Here is a 20,365-nt window from a genome sequence, read left to right as displayed (position 1 = left end):
ACTGCATTCCATGCTCAGATTAGGAGGTTCTAGTATCTAGTAAATGTTTAAGCTACAAAATAAGCTTCCATCACAAATCTTTGCCTTTGATAGTCTTTTCCACCCACCCCTTCTTTTGCAACATCCCTACAATACTCTGCTGCGAAAGAATATTTGCCTAGTAATGCCAAATGAATTCCACTTCTACAATACAGTACTCCAACCTAGGTACAGTGCAATCTATACATAACCTCCCATTAGCTCTGTTTGGAAAAGTCAGCTATTGCTATTCACCTAACGCCTAAAGGGAGATACTGGGAAACTGAATTAGCTCTCTAGAGAGCTGTCTTTAAGAGCAAAGGTCTAGGATGCAGGAATTTGAGAGACTATTTCTCTTTACATCTGGCTCTTAGGAGAATAACAAGGACAAATCTCAAGAAGGGGACAATATTAATAGTAAGCAAAGGCCAGAATCTGTGAGACAGGGTGCTGATACCACTGACTACTCATATCAAGCTGAAAACCCTTGCTAGTGTTTCAGAGAGAACCCATGCGTCATCAAGATGGAAAAAAAAATCCAACCACCACCAACAGAAAAAACATGAGTTCGCAGTGTCATCTCCTAACCAAAATCCTTAAACACCAAAGGGCAAACCTACTTATAAAAGCTTTTTTGTGTCTCTGACTCTTTCTATGTTTCCACAACTCTAGATAGCAATTCTCTCCTCAGTACTGCCTGTTGCCCCATTCCCCTTAAAGGTCCTGATTTGACCAAGGCATGCTGCCAACCCCAGACTCAGAAAGCCTGCCAGAAGGGAACGTCAGCATCTCAGGGTGCTTAAACACGCTTGCCATGCTAGAAGCACAGCAGACAGAGCCTGCCAGCTCCTCCTCAAAGCCTAGAATAAATGAATTAGCTGCAAGTGGTAAAATGACCCCATGGTGCCTTGTCTTTTAGGTGAGACTCCAGAGTAAACCATCCTCCTCCCTAACCAGACCCGTAGGATATACACGGCATCCCACCTGTGGAAGGGAGCCTGGAGGCCTTTGTGGCCATCCATTCGCTCAGCTTGAGGCACACTGTCACCTCCCTTTTCTACACTTTGGAAAGCTGAGGCACACAACTTTTCCAGATTTATTATATACGGACGCAGACTTCTTTCATCGCCTGCCACAAATACACCCATGGAAGGAAATTGGGAATCAGCTGAGTATATCTCCTAATCTACCCATTACACAGCATTGTTTTAAGCTGTTAAACAGCTGCTGGGTTGTAAGAGTCACAAAAGCAGTTTCTGTATTTTTCCTCCTTGAGCTCCTTTTGAAAATATATGTCCTGCATCATGTGCAAGTCATTCAGTTTCAGCACATGCTGTTTTATGGGATATAGTAATACTTGGGCACTTCCTTCATAGCCTCCATTAAAAAGCATCACTACAGCAATACCTAAAATAGCACAGTTACAGCCAATTTTTCATACAGAGGAGAAATGGAAAAAGATTTGTGCCATGAATTTTGATCACAGGAAACAGGACCACAACAGACCTCATGAATTCCTTTTTTCCCATGGGTCAGTTCCCAGTGATGATGGACATCTCCTTGACTAACCCCTTCATCTGAATCCCAGACTTATAAAAACAGTGCGAAACACTACAACATGAGCTAAAGGACCCATCTTTTAATTGCTAGTTACCCCAGACCACAATATCCCACCTGAGTCCGTCACTAGAGAAGGACAAATCCCAACGCGTTCTCAATCCAGGTGACATTGACAGTAAATGCCAAACTGCACTCCATTTTTCCCCTTCCCTCCTCAAAATTGTGACTGATTTTTGACAAGTCCTTACCTGTTGCTTCCACCATTCCTTCCAGGATGACCACAATTTCGAACTCCTCCTTCTCCAATTGGGTGCGTGACATCTCCCAGAAGGGGCTTTTCTCGTTGATTTCATGTGAGATGATAAGAGGTGACACCAGGAACAATCTGTCATCTCCAGTGTCAAATCCCACGTTGATGTCTGTTTGGTTCAAGGGAATAAACTCTCCTTCTTTGGTCTGTTTGGACTTAATCAGTTTGGCTCTAATGGAAGCCTCGACAATGTGGGAATTGCGGAGGTCTCCAACACGGAACATGAGACAGAGCTTCTCATCCCTCATGGAAATCACTGCATTGTTAGAAAACATGAGGGTTTCAGCCCTCTTCTTTGGTTGGCTGATCTTGACAAACATGCATCCCACCATGAACGCATTGACAATGGAGCCCAGAATAGCCTGGATCAGGAGCAGTACGATGCCCTCTGGGCACTTCTCCGTTATGACCCTATAGCCATATCCAATTGTTGTCTCAGTCTCAATAGAAAACAGAAATGCAGAAACAAATCCACTGAGATTTTCAACACAGGGGATCCAGTTCTCATCTTCAAGATGGTCCAGGTCTCCCCGGATATAGGCAATGAGCCACCATATGAACCCAAAAAACAACCAAGTGATGGTATAGACCATAGTGAAGACAAGAAGATTAAAACGCCACTTGAGGTCCACCAGCGTAGTGAAGAGGTCACTAAGGTATCGATAGGTTTCTTGGACATTTCCATGGTGCACATTGCACTTGCCACTTTTCTCCATGTAACGCTGACGTGGCTTCTTACCTTCTGCTGATATGAGGCGGGTTCGGTCAGTGGCAATAGGGACATCATCCCGAGCCTGTTTGGGAATCTTCTTAGGCTCTCTGGATGTAACTCCGATGTCCATGTCCTGGTTCATGAAGATCCTAGAATCTCCAGCCATGGCTGGGCTGCAGGAGAAGAAAGAAATAAAGTTTAAGACAGGAGGAAAAGAGCTGAGACAAAAGCCATTTTGTTTTACTGTCTGAACCTTTATGACAGACCAGGACAACAAACATTGCAAATATTAATGCTACACTAACAAACTTTGCCCCATGCTGGTAGAGGGCTGGATACAGGCTGATTCTACATCAGGAAAGCTTTTTGCTAGGGCCATGTCTTTCCTCCTAGTATTGTTTTGGGAAACACTTTGAAAGGCTTCAGCAGTTCTCTCGCAGCAGCCACTTGCTAAATATAACGCTGCATTGAACTGGATGTTAAATACTGATTCATAATAATACACAGTCTCTTCAAACATGAACCAGCTGCCAGTCACTTTGCTCAATGCACTGCTGGAACCTCAGAACATATGGTGATCGTCACAGTTTGGGAGTCATGAAATAGGTAAACCTTGTTACAGTTTTTTGGCTTTGGGGGGTTTTTTTGGTCCTCGGGTTTTTTTTACACTCAAAATTTGCTTGAGATCACAACTAGGAGCAAAGTAAAGATACATCAACTTAAATCTTCAAGAGGGACTGGAGTTTTTTGGTGCCTCAGGTTTTTGGTGCATACCAAGAGAAACCTTAGAAATTAATAGAACACGCTGAGCACCACTGTCAACCTAGATCTCACATAAGTCTAAATTATGCATGAAGGTTTCCCTTACAGTCAGCAGAGAAAGGCACCTCCAGGGATAATTCAGATTTCAGGAGTGCTGAATCACCTTCTGGAAGTACCCACACCCTCCACAAATTATTCGGGGAGCTTGGGCTCCAAATGTGAAACAGGCATTTAATTTAGCATCTTGAATTACATGTCTGAAGGTGTCATGAATCCAGGCCTACTGTTAATCAGATATATCAGAACCTACACCTTTACTTCATCTGACATTAGACAAAAACACCAGACACTTTTAGAAACCTAACAGACAGCTATTAAAAAGCCCACTGTCAACATGCAAAACTATGCTTAACAAGATACAAATAAATAATACAAAACAATGGCTGCAATGATTCTTGCAGGTTATAATGTAACATCCTGTTTACCAAGATGATTAGATACTCTTTAAAAAAAACACACACGGTCCATTGAAAAATGAGTCTTGACTCCGAATGCAGGGCACAGACAAAATCTCTGTGAAAGGTTACCTAAGAAGCCTTAGGGATATCAAAGACAGCGTAGCAATATTCTCCATGGCATTCATTCTCTGCATTGTCCTCTGCAAATCCTATTAAAACCTAACTAAATCTGTTACTGCTCCCTGTATCTTTAATCTTCTTATGCGTCTGTGAATGAGCAAAGGTGTAAAGATACAATTAAGAGAATCCTGGGAAAGACAGTTTTAAGATTGAGCAAAGTAGCTTCATCTTTTCAGTATTAAAAAGCACAAAGGGTGGGCGGGAAGGAAGCAGAGGCAGGATGAATAAATGAAGCAACAAATTTCCACTTCCATTCTGCTGTAGCCAAGTCTGGTTAACAGCAAAGAATTACTCTTAGCCCTTGTATAAGTCACCATCAATCATTACTCCAATGAAGCAGCCAGAGCCTGTTGCTGGAACCATACCCGCTGGCTCCGTTCACTAGGGAGCCCAGCCATCTGTCCACAACACACTCCCAAAGCTTCTTTGTGCTGGCAAATTTGCCTGGTTTGAAGGGTTTGGGCCAGGGCTGAGCCCATGCAGCCACAGGAAGGGGTAAATAATAGGGATTAATGATGCTGGGATGGTAAGTTAGGAGGAATTAGGTTTGCTACCCCCACTGCATATGATCCTGGATGTGGGATAGATAACTCCAGCACTGTGCTGTTCCTCTCCTCAAACAGCAACATCAAGGATTTTGGCAGGATATTAATCCCTACCTCTATTTCTTTCACTTCTGAAGGCAGGACTTCTGAGAGCTGGCTCATGGTATATTTAGATACATCTTCAGCCATTTTCTACTACTTATTGCAAACTCAAATCTCCCGGGCCATTGGTCTGGCTCTCTGCTGCCTTATGGTGTGTATCTATTTACATGTGTGCAAAGTGCCTGCTAGATGCTGTCAAATTATAAGGGTACATACTGACTCTCACTTCACAACATGTGAAAGCATATGCCAAGTGCAAGTCAGAATAATCATGTTTTGGGTTTTTTTTTTTCCCTCTTTAATAGGGGAAGAAGCATCCCATCCACTGAGTTAAAGAGAATTAGGTGCAGAGAAGAACCTCTTTGCTTTCTTCTGATGAATATAACTTTTGATCTTTCTTTGCATTGTTTGATTAATTTAAAATTACTCCATTTGGACTAAAAAGCTTTTGATCAATCTATGTGTAGAAATGTAAAAACAGGCAAGTGTTGCATGTTTTCAATTTAAAAAGAATTGTTTTAAAGATAATTTTGTTATAAAAGTTATGTTTGAAGCTGAGTTTCACTTACACTGACACTATGTAAGAGAGAACAATCAATTTCAAGACATTAATCTCTAGTGTAAGGTTTCATATTTTAGATTCATGCCAAAGAGACCAAAAGGATCTTGAAACATATTAAAAAGAACAGAATAGAATAAAAACAATCAAAAAGCCTAAATCCCTAGAAATATCACTCTGGTGACGCAGGCTAGAGGGACTGCCCATTAATGAAAGTACAGGGAAACCTGCTTTAACTAAAACACTCAAGGGACTGGCAACATCACTTTTCTAATGCTACTGATCTTTAACAATAGGTCAAGTGAAATCTTTCTGGAAACCTTCAGGAACACCTTACAAGTGGTCCACTAAAGCTGAAAAATTCCTGCTGTATATGAACTTTACTGACAGCTTCAGTGGCATTTCAATTTCTCCTGATATTTAATCTTAAACTCTCCCATCATAGTATAAGCATAACCTCAGTACGTGGTTATTGCAAATAATCAAGCAGATGAATCTTTGCGTTAGATTCTTTAAAAGGAATAGTATTGGTTAGCAGTTTGAGGACAGGTTTGGATGTCTGAAGACTAGCCAGCTTTCTGTTCCAAATGATTTCAGTATTTTTTCTCTTATTCTGAGCAAATCACTGCTTTTCCCTCTGCCTTAATTCCGCAGCTGTAAAATTTGTGATACGGATATGAATGGTCTGTGAGATCCTAGGCACGAGAATCTTCTAGGAAATCTCTATCATTCCCTTATTATTTTAACTGCTCTGGGAAACTTTAGCACAAATGACAAGATACTATAAAAGGACCACTGTACCTATGTAAGGATTTGGTTAACTCCTTCATCGTAGAATATACTGCCACTGCTATCAAGCATACACATCTTTTCCAGATAATGGTAATTATGTGCAAACATCTCACAGAGGTTTAGGCTTCAGTTTGTAAATCACTGCTCCCTCCAGCAAAGAGATTTGTGAGATGAAATTGCCTCTTATAGTCACATGCACCATCCTGTTTCATTGGCATTTACCATCTTTGGTTAAACGAGGCCAAGATAATAAAAATGTCACTTTTGTACAAAGCTGCTTTCCTTTTGGACAGGCTACTGGAAAAGGAGATGTGAGTCAGTGTATTATCAAGCTTGCAAAGAGGCTTTTTATCAGACTTGTTTTTGCCCAGACGACAGTCTCAGGGCAGGCAGTGACATTTAGGACTCTTAGATTTGCTGAAGAAGAGTCAAGCTGGGGTTAGCTAAGTATCTTCAGGAGGCATTGTTTTGCAGAGCTGTCTACAAGCCCTGCCTGACAGAGCTGCAGTACCTCCTGATAGCTCCAAGTCTTCAGGATAGAAATTTGCTGAAGACATCGCAGAAGGTAAAACGAGAAAAGTCTGCAAGAAACTTTTTTCCCCTGCTGACCATGGTAACTTTTTAAATTTAAATAATTGCTGGCCTTGCTTAAGGATTTGCTTCTGGAGAGGTCTAAACTGGCAGGCAGGAGGAGTTTGAAGACATGAATTTGTCATCAAGTTTGTTTGTGCAAAATAATACTTCTTGTTTGTTTTAAACCTGCTGCCCATGTTTTCTTGCATTATGAGAATAAATGAGCAACTGTTCTTTAGTAAGCCCCCCACACCTTCCCAAATCCAGATTCTACTTAATTCTGTCATCTCTTTTCCCAGACAGAGAGTCCTATACTACTCAACAAGCAGTCAATACAGCAGTAAATACTAAACAGATCATTACTGAAGAACTTGACCTGGTTCTTTTGCTGCCTGTTGGCCTACACCACATAAACCAGAGCCTAGGTTACTGTCCCCACATTTGTCTGAGGCACATATTCTCCTTTGGGTTACACTGCTGCAAGAGAATGAAATTCTTAATTGACAGACACTAGCAACATGGGAAAGTTGGTAGAGGAGTAGAGCAAATTAAAGCAGTAGCACCCAAAGAGAATAAAAGCATTGATTGCTGAACACTGTGTGCTAGTGGAAAGATGGAGGAAAAAGAAATATTAGGAAAAGATGGCCTTTGACAATCTGAAGATAAATGGCTATTAGATATGTGCTGACTGACAGGTGGGGCTTTTGTTTCCCTGAGAAAGGCATCTTTCCCACTGTCCTTTTATTTACTGCCTGTGTATGACTGAGACTGAACAGTCAACAACACCAACACGAGGTTGCCTTTGGAGGCATACATATGCATGCGAGAAAAAGAAAGGCAGGTAGATTTTGTGCAAATCATGTAATCCTTCCGTTTTCTGACTTAGATTGTGGTGGCTGCCTCTTTGGAATGTGCTTGGAGATCCACAGGTGGAGGGAATGATGCAGAAGAGTTATGCTGTTCAAAACCAGGGCAAAACATTTAAGGAAGCTGTACAAGAACGGAGACCCATGGCACCTCACTAATAAACATGTGGTTCAAAAGCTCCCTCATCCAAATAATTGCCTTTCGAAGTGTAATCTCACTCAGCACTGAAGTAGGAAGATGCCTCTCATTTCCTCTTTGAGTTTTCATTAAGTCACAGCACTGCTTTTCTAACATGCTGACAGGCATGATTTTACAACGGAGTTCCTCTGGGGCTAGAGGAGACACCCACCCACCAGTACACAAAAAAGGGTGACTGATGATTAACTAGGCAGCTACTAAAGAAGCAGGATGACACTGTGCCTGTTACAGAGCTGAGCTGATGATGGCGTCTGTCTGCTTAGCACTCATTAGGCTCAGAAATACTGAAACAGAAGGTGTTCAGTCTTTCAAAAGAAAATACCTTGTAAGAAATTCTCTCTGGGTAGGAAGCTAATATGACACAAAGAAAGACAGAGCTTATGGACGTTTGCACTTTACTTTGATCTGCTAATTGCCTCCCAATCTATCCTTCTCCCCAGCACTGCTGGATAATCACAGTTCGAATATCCCTGAGCCCTTTCATTGTCAGCTGTGAGGTAGCAATGTGGCCCCCCATTCCGAGAGTATCCAAATGTTTCACAGTGTTCAACACAGGTATCACGTGCTTTAAAATGTTATTTATTTATTTATTTATTTATTAAGATCTGTGGAACAAGGAAGTGCTCTATTTCCCATATTTCAGGATGGGGAAGTGCGTCACAAAGACACAGTTGCTTCTTCCACACTCACACTGGGAGTCTGTGGCAGGGCAGGGAACTAAACCTAGAGTTTCCAAAATCCTGAATGAGTGCCTGTTATCAGCGCACCACTCTTCTTCCCTTCCACTAATCCAGCAGCAGTGAATACAGTCCCTATCTACTTCAGGTGTGTCTAAAGATTACTCTGAAAAGCCTACATAGCCTGGTCTATCAGCATGAATAACCTAGCAAGATTATTTCTAATGCCAAGAAATAATGTTTCTGTTCTCTCAAGTACCTACAGGTTTCAAACAGATCTTTTCCCTCCAACTATGCATGAAAGTATAAAAAATCCCATATGTAACACAAGTTTGCAGTTGCATTAAATATATTGACTTCAGACCAATGCAGAGAAGTGTGGAGAAACTAAACTGCAATGAGAATACAGACTGGGGTGGGGTTTTCGTTTTGGTTTTTTGTTGTTGTTGTTTTTTGTTGGGTTTTTTTTTTTAGAAAAAAGATGAAAACAAGACAATGCCTTATGAGACATCATAATTACCCCAGTGTACAGGCTATAACAATTTGTTATAGAACAAGGACTGGAGAACATGGAGTCTCCACAACATAAGGGGTATCTACTACTTGATATACCACAGTTCAAATGCATAGGATGGATGGGAGGACATAATCCATGTAACTTTTGGTCACTTACCTTATACTTCACTGAATTAAAGAAGTTGAGCATGAAAAGTCCGTGTGCAAAGGATGCAATCACAGTATTATGCTCTTAGGTGTTTGTCTTAATTTTGAACAGTCAAATGATATTTTCTTTACCAACAACTAAAGCCTGAAAATAAACCAGTTTGATCCTTCCACCTCCAAGGAAGTGACTCTGCCTGAGGCACTCTGCAACCTCTCTGTCTCTGTCCCCAGACTCTATTTTTAGGGGGACCTTATGGCATCCTTGAAAATTTGACTGTTATCTTTCAACCAACACAACTGAACAAAGAAAAAGAGACACTTTTGTCCTGCTACTGGCTGTTTACACACAGTACACACTGAATATTGGGGAAAGCAGAACCTCAATTCTAAGAGAAAATCCTGCCCTAAGAGCACCAACGTTCCTATTGTCCATTGTTTAGGTATTTCACCATTATAGCAACTGAGAATCACTATGTAATCTGCAGCTGTCTTAAAAAAATAAAATAAAATTGAAGGATGTTGATACCACTTCACACCTCTCCAGTAACTTGCATCCAAACAGTTCAAAGATGAACTGATCAAATGCAGGCTTTCTGCCCCAAGACGTTCAACAGTGTTATTGATCCCATTGTGCAGACCACAGAAGATGAGTCACAGAGAGACAAACTGACCTACCTAATACCAAACTGCCGGTTAAGTGCCAATGCTCACCCCGAATGACTGAGTGGCTCTCCTGACCTCAAACTGAATAGAAAGTGGGTGACTTTTATATAAAAGAGTCTAGAGATTTGTCTCAGAACATCACTCCAAAACTCTGTCTTTTTCAGAGTCTGTAAATAACTGGGCTGGAACCTTCCAGAGATGGAGTATTTTCTCTTGTGGGAACCAGAAATCATCCTGAACCTTTATCTCCAACTGAGTAGGAACAGTGGGGGAAAGAACTGAACCCCAGAAGTGAAATAACTCCCCCAACACAAACACTGCCAGACACACTTCCCACATACTATGGAAGATACTGGTTGCTTGGATTGGTCAGAGAACTAGCAAAAGAAGCCAGTTTTGCTTCCCTCCGAGCTACTCTACTATAAATCCAAGGTAGTTGTCTACTTAAAACTAAAAGGGTGCAGGAGGAAGGACCTGCTTGATTACAGAATCGCCAAAAGTCAGATGGTAAGCTTTTTGGGACAGGGACAGTGTCTTCCAATTCTCTACTGGTTCCTGAAACTCTCTGGTCAAAACCAAATGAGAGACATGCTGTATAAAAGTTCGCATGTTACTCCCAAGCAGCATGTGCTAATACAAAAAGGAGGGCTCCAGGCGCCTTTTTGACTGACGCAGCAGGACATTGGTAAAAAAATTAGTCATGCTTTTACCTCCCAGAGCCATAAACACCCCTAGGGATTCCCAATGCATTAAATTGCCTGTACTCTCCAAGGGCTGAACATGCCACTTCATCGTCTGGAGACTACACTGCAAGGGCTCTTTAAAACCTAAGCTGACTAGTAAGTATCCTAATTATAAAAGAATTTAATCTTTGACTCTAGGTGAGGATTATGGAGTCACTCCCCCCATTTCAGGGCTGCTTACTGATCAGTCTCCCCCTGTCCACTGTATTCCAGTGATCTCTGCTAATCTGGTATCTGAGCAGTTCATCATTTTTAATGTCTTTTTCTGCATAACACCTTTACTAGATCTGGCAGTGCTTTTGCCCAAGATCAACATCTAATCCCCGGCTTCCCAAAGAGTTCCCTAGCAGCTGGCGAGTTAGACAACAGCACATCTCTAGCTCGCACCCTGGCAGGTTTGGGCATAGAAATCTGGTGTTCAGCTGACCTAATACCTCAGCCGCTTGTCCTCCTGCCTTCTGGGCTCCTGATCCTTTGCAACCAGAGAAGAAACGAAGTGGACTGGAAAAACAAACAAAATCAGGTAACTTACTTGCTAAGAGCGGCTCTGCATCAGTCTTGTGCCTTGGCACTTCGGGGATACTGGACGGTGACAGGACTGAGAGGTAGGTAAAACAGCTGCTGGAAAAGTGTCCGATCCATGCCATCACCAGATTGCTGGGGTCGTCTTCTGATCCCTGGGCTGTCTCCTTCCTTCTTCCCTCTGCCTGTTATTAGAAAACATTTATGTGGCGCTGAAGATTTAAACGTTCATGCCCCTGTCCCTAGGTATCCCTGATCTCCCTTGCTCTGTCAGAGCTGACACGGAGCGCTCCAAACCCTCACCCTCCACTGCTGCAGTGCTAGTTTTGCCTGTCAAATGCCTGCCTTTCCTTGCTCCTGCTCTCTCCCATAAAAATGAATTCTTGGTGGCATAAAGCTTTTTAAAGGGCTGGGGCAGAGGGGAGGGAGAGGAGAGGACTGCGTGTGATGGGGAGCATCATCTGTTCTGAATGAGCAGCCAAGGGAAAGGTGCCGGGAGTGAAAGCAAAGAGGGGAGGGGTTTAAGCCGCTGCTTTGCACAGAAAGGGCTGGCTGGGGAGGGGGAAGAGGCGCGTATTCGGCGCTTTGAGAAAATGCAAAGCGTTGTGCTCCCCTGTCACCACCTGGTCTTTGCCCTCCTTGCCAGTTCCCCAAGGTCTGTGCGTTTACTTCTCGCCGTGCCTGCTTCTCGGCTCTCCCCTTGCCTGGGTTCTCCTTTCCCAGATTGCTGGATGAGTTGTCATTTTTTTAGGGGGTAGGGGCTGTGTTCTTGTTTTAATATCACACAAACAGAAAGCATTTCCTAAAAAAAGGAGGACAAGGAGAATGCAGAAGCTGCACATTTAACAGGGAGCACATGTGTACGTATTCATCGGCACTGTGGAAACTCTCTCTTCTAGGCTGGACCAAGGAATTTGGGAAAAGTGGGGAGAAGGAGGCAGAGCGTAATTCCTCTGGCGCTCTTCCCCTGCCTGTCAACCATCAAGCTGCTGAAATGGTGTTTGCCGACTGAGTTGTGGTGTTTGCCTGTGATCCAGCTAGTCCCAGGGAATGCTCTCAAAGCTCTTCAGTGGTTTGCCTTTTTTTCCCCTTTCTTTCTTTCTTTTTCTTCTTTTTTTTTATCATTGATAATACCACACTGTCTCCCTAGCTTACTAAAATATTTCCTTTTCTGAAAAGCAAATATCAGGCCAGCCGCATATACAAAATAGATCTGCCTAGAGACTACAGGTTGCCTTCAGGCTTTGTTGCCCTGTTCCTCTAATCATGTCCCCTCATCATCCCTAATTCTATTCCAGGGGCCACACACATTACAGCCCATCAGAAATACTTTCACAGAAGATTTTCTGGTCAGGAAAAGAGAGCTTGTCAAAACCAAAGCACTGTACAGGAATGTGTCAGTATTGCTGGAATCTGAAAGCTATTTTTTCCATGTCCTGCTTTGAATGACTTTCAATTTTTTTTTTTAAAGTCACACTATCACTAATGAAATACGTAAGCATTAGAATGACATTTTTATTTTACTGTATGGACGTTTTGCAACTTATAATTTGCATTCTAGTTTTGGAACGGGAAAAAGTTGAACTAGTGGAATTTTCTGTAGATCAGAAAATCTGATTCCTAACCATCTTAAATCTAGGGTACATAACACCCTATTATGGAAGCTAGGCTGGAAAAGTTCAGACAGACATGCTAAAGAAAGGGAAATAACCACAGCTCTGAATATCATTAATAGTCATATTGCACAGGCATTGGGGTTAAGAAAGCACATCTCTATAGACATAGCACTTTTTACCAGTGTTCTTGTTCTCTGATCTGTATGTGGAGGTTGGATCTGGCCAGATGGGATAGGAATCTAGAGTCAGACCAAGGACTTAGGCCATTAAAAATGAGTTTTGCAAATATAATTTTGCTTTTCCACTTGTTGTTAGTTTATATTTCCCACTTCACCACAGTATAGGCAATGAGATCAGACTAGCCAGTTTGACTCCTGTTTCGCATGCATTAGAGCAGTGCTACCCCAGCTAGGTTGCAAAGAGCATAGAGGACTAAATTCAAATCAGCAGTGAAACTATTTTCAATTAAAGGCATGGTAATAAACTGTTGATTAAATCCTATGAAATTATGTGAGATCTTCTGCCTGCTCATAACTGTTAGGAATGTTGTTTTCAGCAATATTTATTTTACCTTTTAGGAGTATGTCTGTGATATATGAAATATCCTTATAAAAGTGCTATTTGGGGAGTATGTTAACAGTTTTGTTTTGGTTTTTTTAATAATCATTCAAACTTACTTAAAAAGTACTAAACAGTAATTCATACAGCATGAGAGTCAGTCCCCCCTAAAATTGTAATGTTGGCATTCAGAGCAGGTTAAGTCCCTGGATGCTGCTTCACCAGCACTAAGGACAGTGTCACCTTCATAAAGGCATCTGCTCTGCTTCTTCGTTCATTTAATCTCTTTTAATAAGATTTAGAATGAATTTTTGTGCTAGGAAAAGCTGTCCAGCCAGCAGCCCTAGAGGAACAGAGTCTCTGCAAGTCTGCAAGGCTAGGGTGTCATGGTCAACGTTAGGAGAAGCCTTCCTTCCCACCTCCTGCACATGCTTATCCAATGCATCCCAGCTATGAACCCAGTTGACAGCCTCCAAGTGGACAGGGGTCTCCCAGCTGTGCGGAAGAGTGGGCTCACAGTATGGTCACTTCTGTGGTGACCGTTTGCCCACCTTGAGCTACACCATTGCATTGCTCACATGCAAGAAACGGCACTCTGCTTCATGCGATGTAAATAAAAACATTTTCACGTTTCGAGCGGACTCCCATTTCTGCCGACAAGAGTGAAGCTCTCCTAACAGGCACTGCCATCTGCCGGCACCGAGTCCTGCCACTGCTTTCCCTACACACACTGACAAAGCTGGGGCACAGGGAGGGTTTAAAGCGGAGTCTGGCTTTTCACAGCGCCCACTGATCTGTGTGCGGCTGCAGAAAGCCCAGTTTCCCCAACATCTCACATGATGTATTATTCAGCTGGAAAAAAAGAGACCTCTCCCCTAAGGAGATTTGTCAGTTCACGAGCAGGCATATAATTTTGACACTCTTCTGTCTTTACCACAGCTCTGCCAATAGCTTATGCATTTACACAGTGCTGTGCTCACACCTCTGTCCAGATGTCAGCTCAGAGGAGAGAGTGGGATTGCAGCACTGATCTGCAGATGCCACCCAGCACGCACCATAAGTACATTTGTGTGCTGTGGTTGCTGTCTGTCACAACATCTGATGCGCCAGACACATTACAAAGGACAGCAAAGGCCGCAGAAAAGAGGCGCTTGAGAGGCACCTACTACAGTCAACGTTAAAGGCCTCTTAGGAGCCATTTATTTAATCACCAGAGAGGTAGTACCTTCTGCATGGGTCCATATGAGTGCATGCATCTTGGTAGACTTTTGCTTTCTTATTCTGACACTGTAAACTAGTGCATTGTTTCACATATTATTTCAATAGACATCTTCCAATTTGTACTGTTTAAAGACAAGCCAGACCTGAAAACAGTTTTTCACCTGGAAACTACAGTTCAGTGGGTCAGTGACATCAATGTGCCCTTGCTAAGGTGCTTAAAAAGTTGTCAATGGCCTCACAAGTTTGAAATATGTTGAAGAACTCCAGGTATCAGCTTGCTGCAGAAGGGCAGATTTAACACAAAATGGCAGTACAGTTTGGGTATACTCTCAGGCTAGTATGTAAACAAGGAAATGTAGAGGGATTGCTTTTCTGAGTTCTCTCAGTGTTTGGGATGGGATTCACCTTAGGCAATGCCATTTAGGATGCGCTGGTTCGAGTCTAAATAGCCATGCTATTTCCTTTCTAAGTGATGCAGAGAGACAGGTAGTATCAGAAAGCATCTAAATTAGTCCCTTTTGTTAGAATGGGATGAATGATCTAATTCCAGGAGCTTGTAGATACAAATTTCACTTCAGTGCAACATCTTGATTTTCCTGGGGGTGCTCTCAAGCTCTAACAGCTGTGCTTTACTGATCAAAGGACGTACAGGGCTCTTTACAGGGGTGAAATTATGGCAATTGTGGAATGATTAGCTCCTGGATTTGCAAACAGAGTAACAAGATGTGGAAGAACAAACTTTGATCTCATTTTGGTATAACTAAATAGCTCTTTGAGGACATGATGTATACAAAAAGCTTTCATAAAACAGTTTGGATTTTTGCTGGTTCCTACAGAATGCAGCAGGGAAGTCCAATTTTTGAGCTTCCATGAACCAAATGGGGAGTAACCTCCATTTCCCTGAGGTTTCATTGCACATAAATGAGCCACCCCCCAATGAGCACAGACTGTCCCATGACATTTATTACCCAAAGGGACAGTCTTCAATCTAAGCACCAGTGACAGAATCTGGAGCTTGCTCTGAAATCAGTGGAAGCTGTCTTTGGCTTTACATGTATTGAGGGGAGAGGGAGCAACAGTGCCTTCAGGGAGCATTTTAATTTGTTCTGCAATTTGATCTCTGGAACAAGAGGTGTCTCCTCCCGTTTGTCAACCATTAACCTACCATCCCACTAGAAGAAAACAGAGTTGTAAGAGCCAGAGCTGGAAACAGCTTCTAAGATTGTCTCATCCACCTCCACTCTTCCCTGGTGCACTCGACTGAATGGGAGTTGAGCTTTCAAGTAAAGCTCTGAGAATCTAGATGTGACAGTCACCCACTCCATCTCGACTTCCTTTTGTGTTTCGGGGCTTATTCAAACCCCAAACTCAAAATGAAACTTGGGAAGTAGGAACAGACGCAGACAAGGGGAAGGAAAAGTTTCTGCAACAAACCCCGACTCCCCCGCCTCTGTGAAGCATGTGTGGAGGAGTCTGCTTGCCATTTGCTTTGATATGATAATGAGGAGCTAATGCTAACCCAGGGAGAGACAGCTCTTCTCACAGCTATATGGGGCTATTGCCTGGCACTGATTTGCGCCAGCCAACACACATCCCCAGCCGTTGCTATCTTTTAACTTCTGGATTGCCGCAAGTGTGTTAGTCCAGTTCTTAGTGAACTGCTGTTATAATTAACGCTAATTAAGCTCTTGTTTTGCAGGTGCAGCAGCAGCAGAACCTAAGGCTGAAGGGCGCCCAAACTTCCCACTGAGGCCCATGGTAGCTGCAGGGCTAGAAAACACTGGCGAGAGGCACTGCTGGAGTGTGTGTGAAGTTGCACACGCATGACATCTCTTCTGTGAATAAACTACTACTCCAGCTTCCAGAGTGCCTGGCTGTTCACTGCCTGTGAGCTCAGAAACAACACCAACAAAAAAAAGCAGTAGTCATAGCACACTGCTAATAATGGCATATTTATGAAAACATTTTCCTTGCTAGGCTGTCAGAATTCAAAAAGATTTCTGACAAAAGCAAATGCCTTGGTTCGTTCAGGTGGGAATCTTGTTGCATTAACTTCCCTCCTAAAACACACAGCCTTCCCTTTGCACAGAAGGGTGGGTGCATAAGGGATGTAACCAGAAGGTACAGTCTATTTCTCAAACTCAAACAGTAAGTAGCCCCTTGAAAAAGGATCTCGCCTCTTGTTTGTGTTTTTCCCAGCAATGGTAAGAGGTAGAGCCAGCACCTCCTTCATCTAACTGTGAGGAATCTACCAGTTGATTCCAAGGGATCCCACAAATGTCTTTGCATGAGAGTGTAATAGACTAAGTTTTGCCTTTGGGCACCAGAAGGAGCTCAACCAAAGCCCAGCCTGCACACCTGAAGTCCTGGATTGTCACCCTCCATGAAACAACGATCCACTGAACATCACAGATCAGCGCACCATAAAACAGTCACTTCCAGCATATTCTGTGGTTACTTAGCAGAAAGCACAATCTACAGGGCAAAAATAATATTCTGGAGATAGGTTTTACGCAATGCACATCAGCACATCCAGTTTATTTAACTGGCATATTTTAATGCTGTTTGCTATCCACTCTTAGGAATTAAAAGCAACTCAGCATTTGTTATAGCAGGTCTCTCACCGTCATTGCTCTGAGTTCACTTCAGGATTCTTTTCAGCTCTACTCTGGCAGCAGAAAAAGTGACCCCCACTGACTCTAATGAAGTCTTTTTATTACTGCTTAATCTCCTGTGTGTGTGCCTGGCAGCAGACTAGCAGCCCTGGGGACAAAAGGCCTCTATTTAGCCACAAATGGGTACTGTATGAACAGCCTTTCCCCAGTGCTGGCCTTTCATTATGCCCCAAGTGTATTCAGGTGACTGGACAGAGTGGCTCCGGAGCCAGAAGGGGTCTGTTAGAGAGGCTAACCCGCCCGATGCATGATAGACAGATTAGCTGGTAATGCCCCCACAATTAACCCTTGGCTTCTCTATTTCAATTAGTGTCGACTGTGGTGGAGCTCAGAGCCTTGCCCCTTAGGATCTGGCTGATGTCACTAGGGATTTAAAGCTTCAGTCATGGTTAACCTAGGCTAGATTTGAACTAGAGATCTAAAGGTGAAAAATCTTCAAACTGCATTTTAAATTCACAATATACACGGCTCTGAGTTTTAGTAAAAGACTAAACTGTACCTTGCACTAGGATCCTTTTGGTGTGAGAAGAGTAGAGGGAGGGTCCATAACAGAACCAAAATGTGAATTCCTGCTGCCACAACAGAGTAGCACAGCGGTTGCTGACTACACATGACTACAGCAGACCCTGTCTGCACACTCTTTTCCCCTGCAAGGGCTGGAAGTGCTCTACCAGGGGAATTTTTTGCTTTGTCAAAATTCCAGCGCTTCAGCTGGGCAGTGGATCTCCTCTGCAATTTATTCTTTTACATGCAACAGACCTTCAAGCCAATTTCTGAGATGTGTCTTACTACAACAACTTCTAGGGAGTCTTTAAGAACAAAACCAATTGTTCCATTCTTCCTCAGATTGCCTATGTCCGGTAAGTAGTCTGCATGGACTAGTTAAATTCAAGAAATATGACTGTTTATTAGAAAATCCCAGTAACAGGTAACTTCTGAGCTCTTGGATTTCCACATAATTTACTAACATTAGGGAAACTTTCAGCAGTTTTTCAGTCATTTGGGAGCTTAAGAGAACCATTTCTAGAATTTTTTTTCAGACCTTGCAGCAGCATTCAATATTTATAAGGAATTCCCTGCCTTGGTAGCAACAACTGACAGTTACGAAAAATAAGTACACTATAAAATGCATTAATATTTTAAGTCTGCCAAAGACTGCTAGATGAAGATATTTCCAGCTTTTGCCTGACTGGTTGATATTTAGTTCAAGCAAATAACTCACAAAAGGAAACATATCTAGGAGGGGAGGGAGAGGGTGTATGGGAACTCGGAAGAGCTACAGTAAAAGATTTGTCTATGTTTACACAATAAATCAGCAGCAGAATCAGGAAAAGAACCAGTCTTCTGGTTTCTACTCCAGCCACTTATTCAGGGAACCACACTGTCTGTTATGCGCTCAGATATTGCTATAGGATTCTGTAGTACATGAATAAAACCTTTCCCCATCCTCCAAATAAAATTTTGAGATTGTGCTGAATCTAGGCTTTTCCACAAAAATGCGAATAACTCATGTTTAATGATGCAATGGAGAGAGAAGATGAATCTTGATATCACTGTAATAAAGTGCCTTTTTATGAGCACTCCTGTTGCTGCCTGACAATACTGGACATGATCCAGGTCTGTTTACAGTGCCAGCATGTCTGTGTCCCTGACTCCTGGCACATCTGTACATTTTGTTCTTGGCATATTTGTATCTATGGAGCCAGCTGACCTTGAAAATCTCATCAGAGGGAAAAAAAATAATAAAAAAAGCAGCAGCCAGAAAGCCTACCACTGCCCATATATTTCACAGTTATTATCGGAATATTTTTCCTCTGTTCAGTTTGTACAGAGATGACATTCAATAACACTGAAAATGTTCTTACTGTCCCTAGAGAGGCCTGTTCAGAGTAAAACCAAAGGAAATTAAAGACCTATCAAGCAATCCCCCGATACAGGTTCATAAATATAAAACTGCAGGCAGTGACTGGCTAAAGCACTAAGGACAAAATGTGCTAAAACTCTTTGACTTGGGTCCCTCCGTTCCTGCCTCCCCCATATTCCCTACTCTGCAAGGAGATGGGCTAGGTTCCCTACCGCTCTTTATCACTGCATATTCACATAAAACAGAGAGGATGAAGCATTTGCTGTGGGACTAACATGCCATAGTGCACCGCTTCTGTGACAGCAAGGCTTTGCAGCCATCTCTAAAAATACATACCTTTCAGACTGCAGCCTACTGCTGCTGCCTGCTGTAACAACTCCTTTCCCTCAAGTAGTGGATTGGTGTGTGATGGGACACACTCAGGCAGCACACTAGTGTGCCTGAGGCAGTTGATGCTACAGACTATGAGATCTGAATTCCCCAGAAGAAAGACGCCCGCTATTCGGTCCTGCCAGACCCTGTCCCTTTACACAGTCTATAAGTGGGCTGTCATGCCTGGAACACAAACTGCAGAATGACTTTTGGGGAACCCTTAATTTGGAGACCTTCCTTAGAGTGTTTCCCATCCTCCTGAAGAATGAATAGATGAGTTTTGCTGTGACCTGCTTTACAACTGTATGAAACCATGATGCAGATCAGTGACGAGCACCTTTCAGGCAGTCCTGAGAAAGAGACTGCACTGCTGAGAGACTAACTGGGTCCTCTGCAATTTTCAGAGTTAAACTTCTCTGGAAGTATGCTGAATTCAATTACACTACCATGCTCACTAGAGTGCTCCCTTACATGCTGTGATTTGTGCAGCAACAGCTCACTAAAGTTGCAGCAAAACTTGGATTTACCCTGCAGTCATTCAGTGAAGCTTTCCTTTCTGGTTGGATTTGCCTGGGGCTTACTCCTTTGCCACTCAATGCACCAACTCAGAATTTCAGATCTGCCTAGTGCTGAAGTTGTACAAGAAAAGATGCTTCACCCAAATGGATGAAATTTACTTTTGCGTTAGTCATGAAATTCATCCACTGTTTGATATACTGAGCCCGAGATGGAGATCAGTGTAATGTGAGGCCATTATAAAACTTTCTCAGCATGCAGTACAACCATAGAAATAACTCAGATGACTCTACGAGTCACGCTGCTCTCTGTTGTAAGAGCAGACATAAGGAATTATTGACTAGATTTCCCAGAATGTACCAGTGTAAATGAGGCATAACACCAGATTGTAGACATGTTAAAAAACATAAAAATAAGTTTTCCCAGGAAATATGATGCCATATGGACATGGTCTTTGTTCTGGTGAGGCTTCTTTCTGTTCCCCAGGCTTTTCTATGTCATAACATTTTCTAGCAAGATGACTGGGTTATGTCATCTCAGCATTTAAATTGCCTTGGGCCGTGGTGTTTCCACACTAACGATACCATTGGAACTTGCAGATTCAGTACTGTCCCATTCACAGAGAAGTGATTCATTTGT

At 42.7% G+C, this 20,365-nt stretch overlaps 1 protein-coding gene across 2 annotated transcripts in view; it reads right to left on the bottom strand.

Moving 5' to 3' along the window:
* Positions 1 to 20,365, bottom strand: part of KCNJ5 (potassium inwardly rectifying channel subfamily J member 5) — a 60,974-nt gene that overhangs the window by 9,537 nt on the left and 31,072 nt on the right. The window contains exons 3-4 of one of the 2 annotated variants that reach the window (XM_052786355.1): positions 10,915 to 11,089; positions 1,827 to 2,773 (exon numbers count right to left, since the gene is read on the bottom strand). In XM_052786355.1, the coding sequence (XP_052642315.1) occupies positions 1,827 to 2,766 (940 nt within the window). In that variant the 5' untranslated portion in view covers positions 2,767 to 2,773; positions 10,915 to 11,089. Of the gene's footprint in view, positions 1 to 1,826; positions 2,774 to 10,914; positions 11,522 to 20,365 lie in introns of those variants that run through there. The other variant, XM_052786354.1, reaches the window with a different exon arrangement.

The sequence above is a fragment of the Harpia harpyja genome, chromosome 4 (assembly GCF_026419915.1).
Source record: "Harpia harpyja isolate bHarHar1 chromosome 4, bHarHar1 primary haplotype, whole genome shotgun sequence".
Classification (NCBI taxonomy): Eukaryota; Metazoa; Chordata; class Aves; order Accipitriformes; family Accipitridae; genus Harpia; species Harpia harpyja.
The sequence above is the reverse complement of the archived record's forward strand: the minus strand, read 5'-3'. Positions and strand labels throughout refer to the sequence as shown.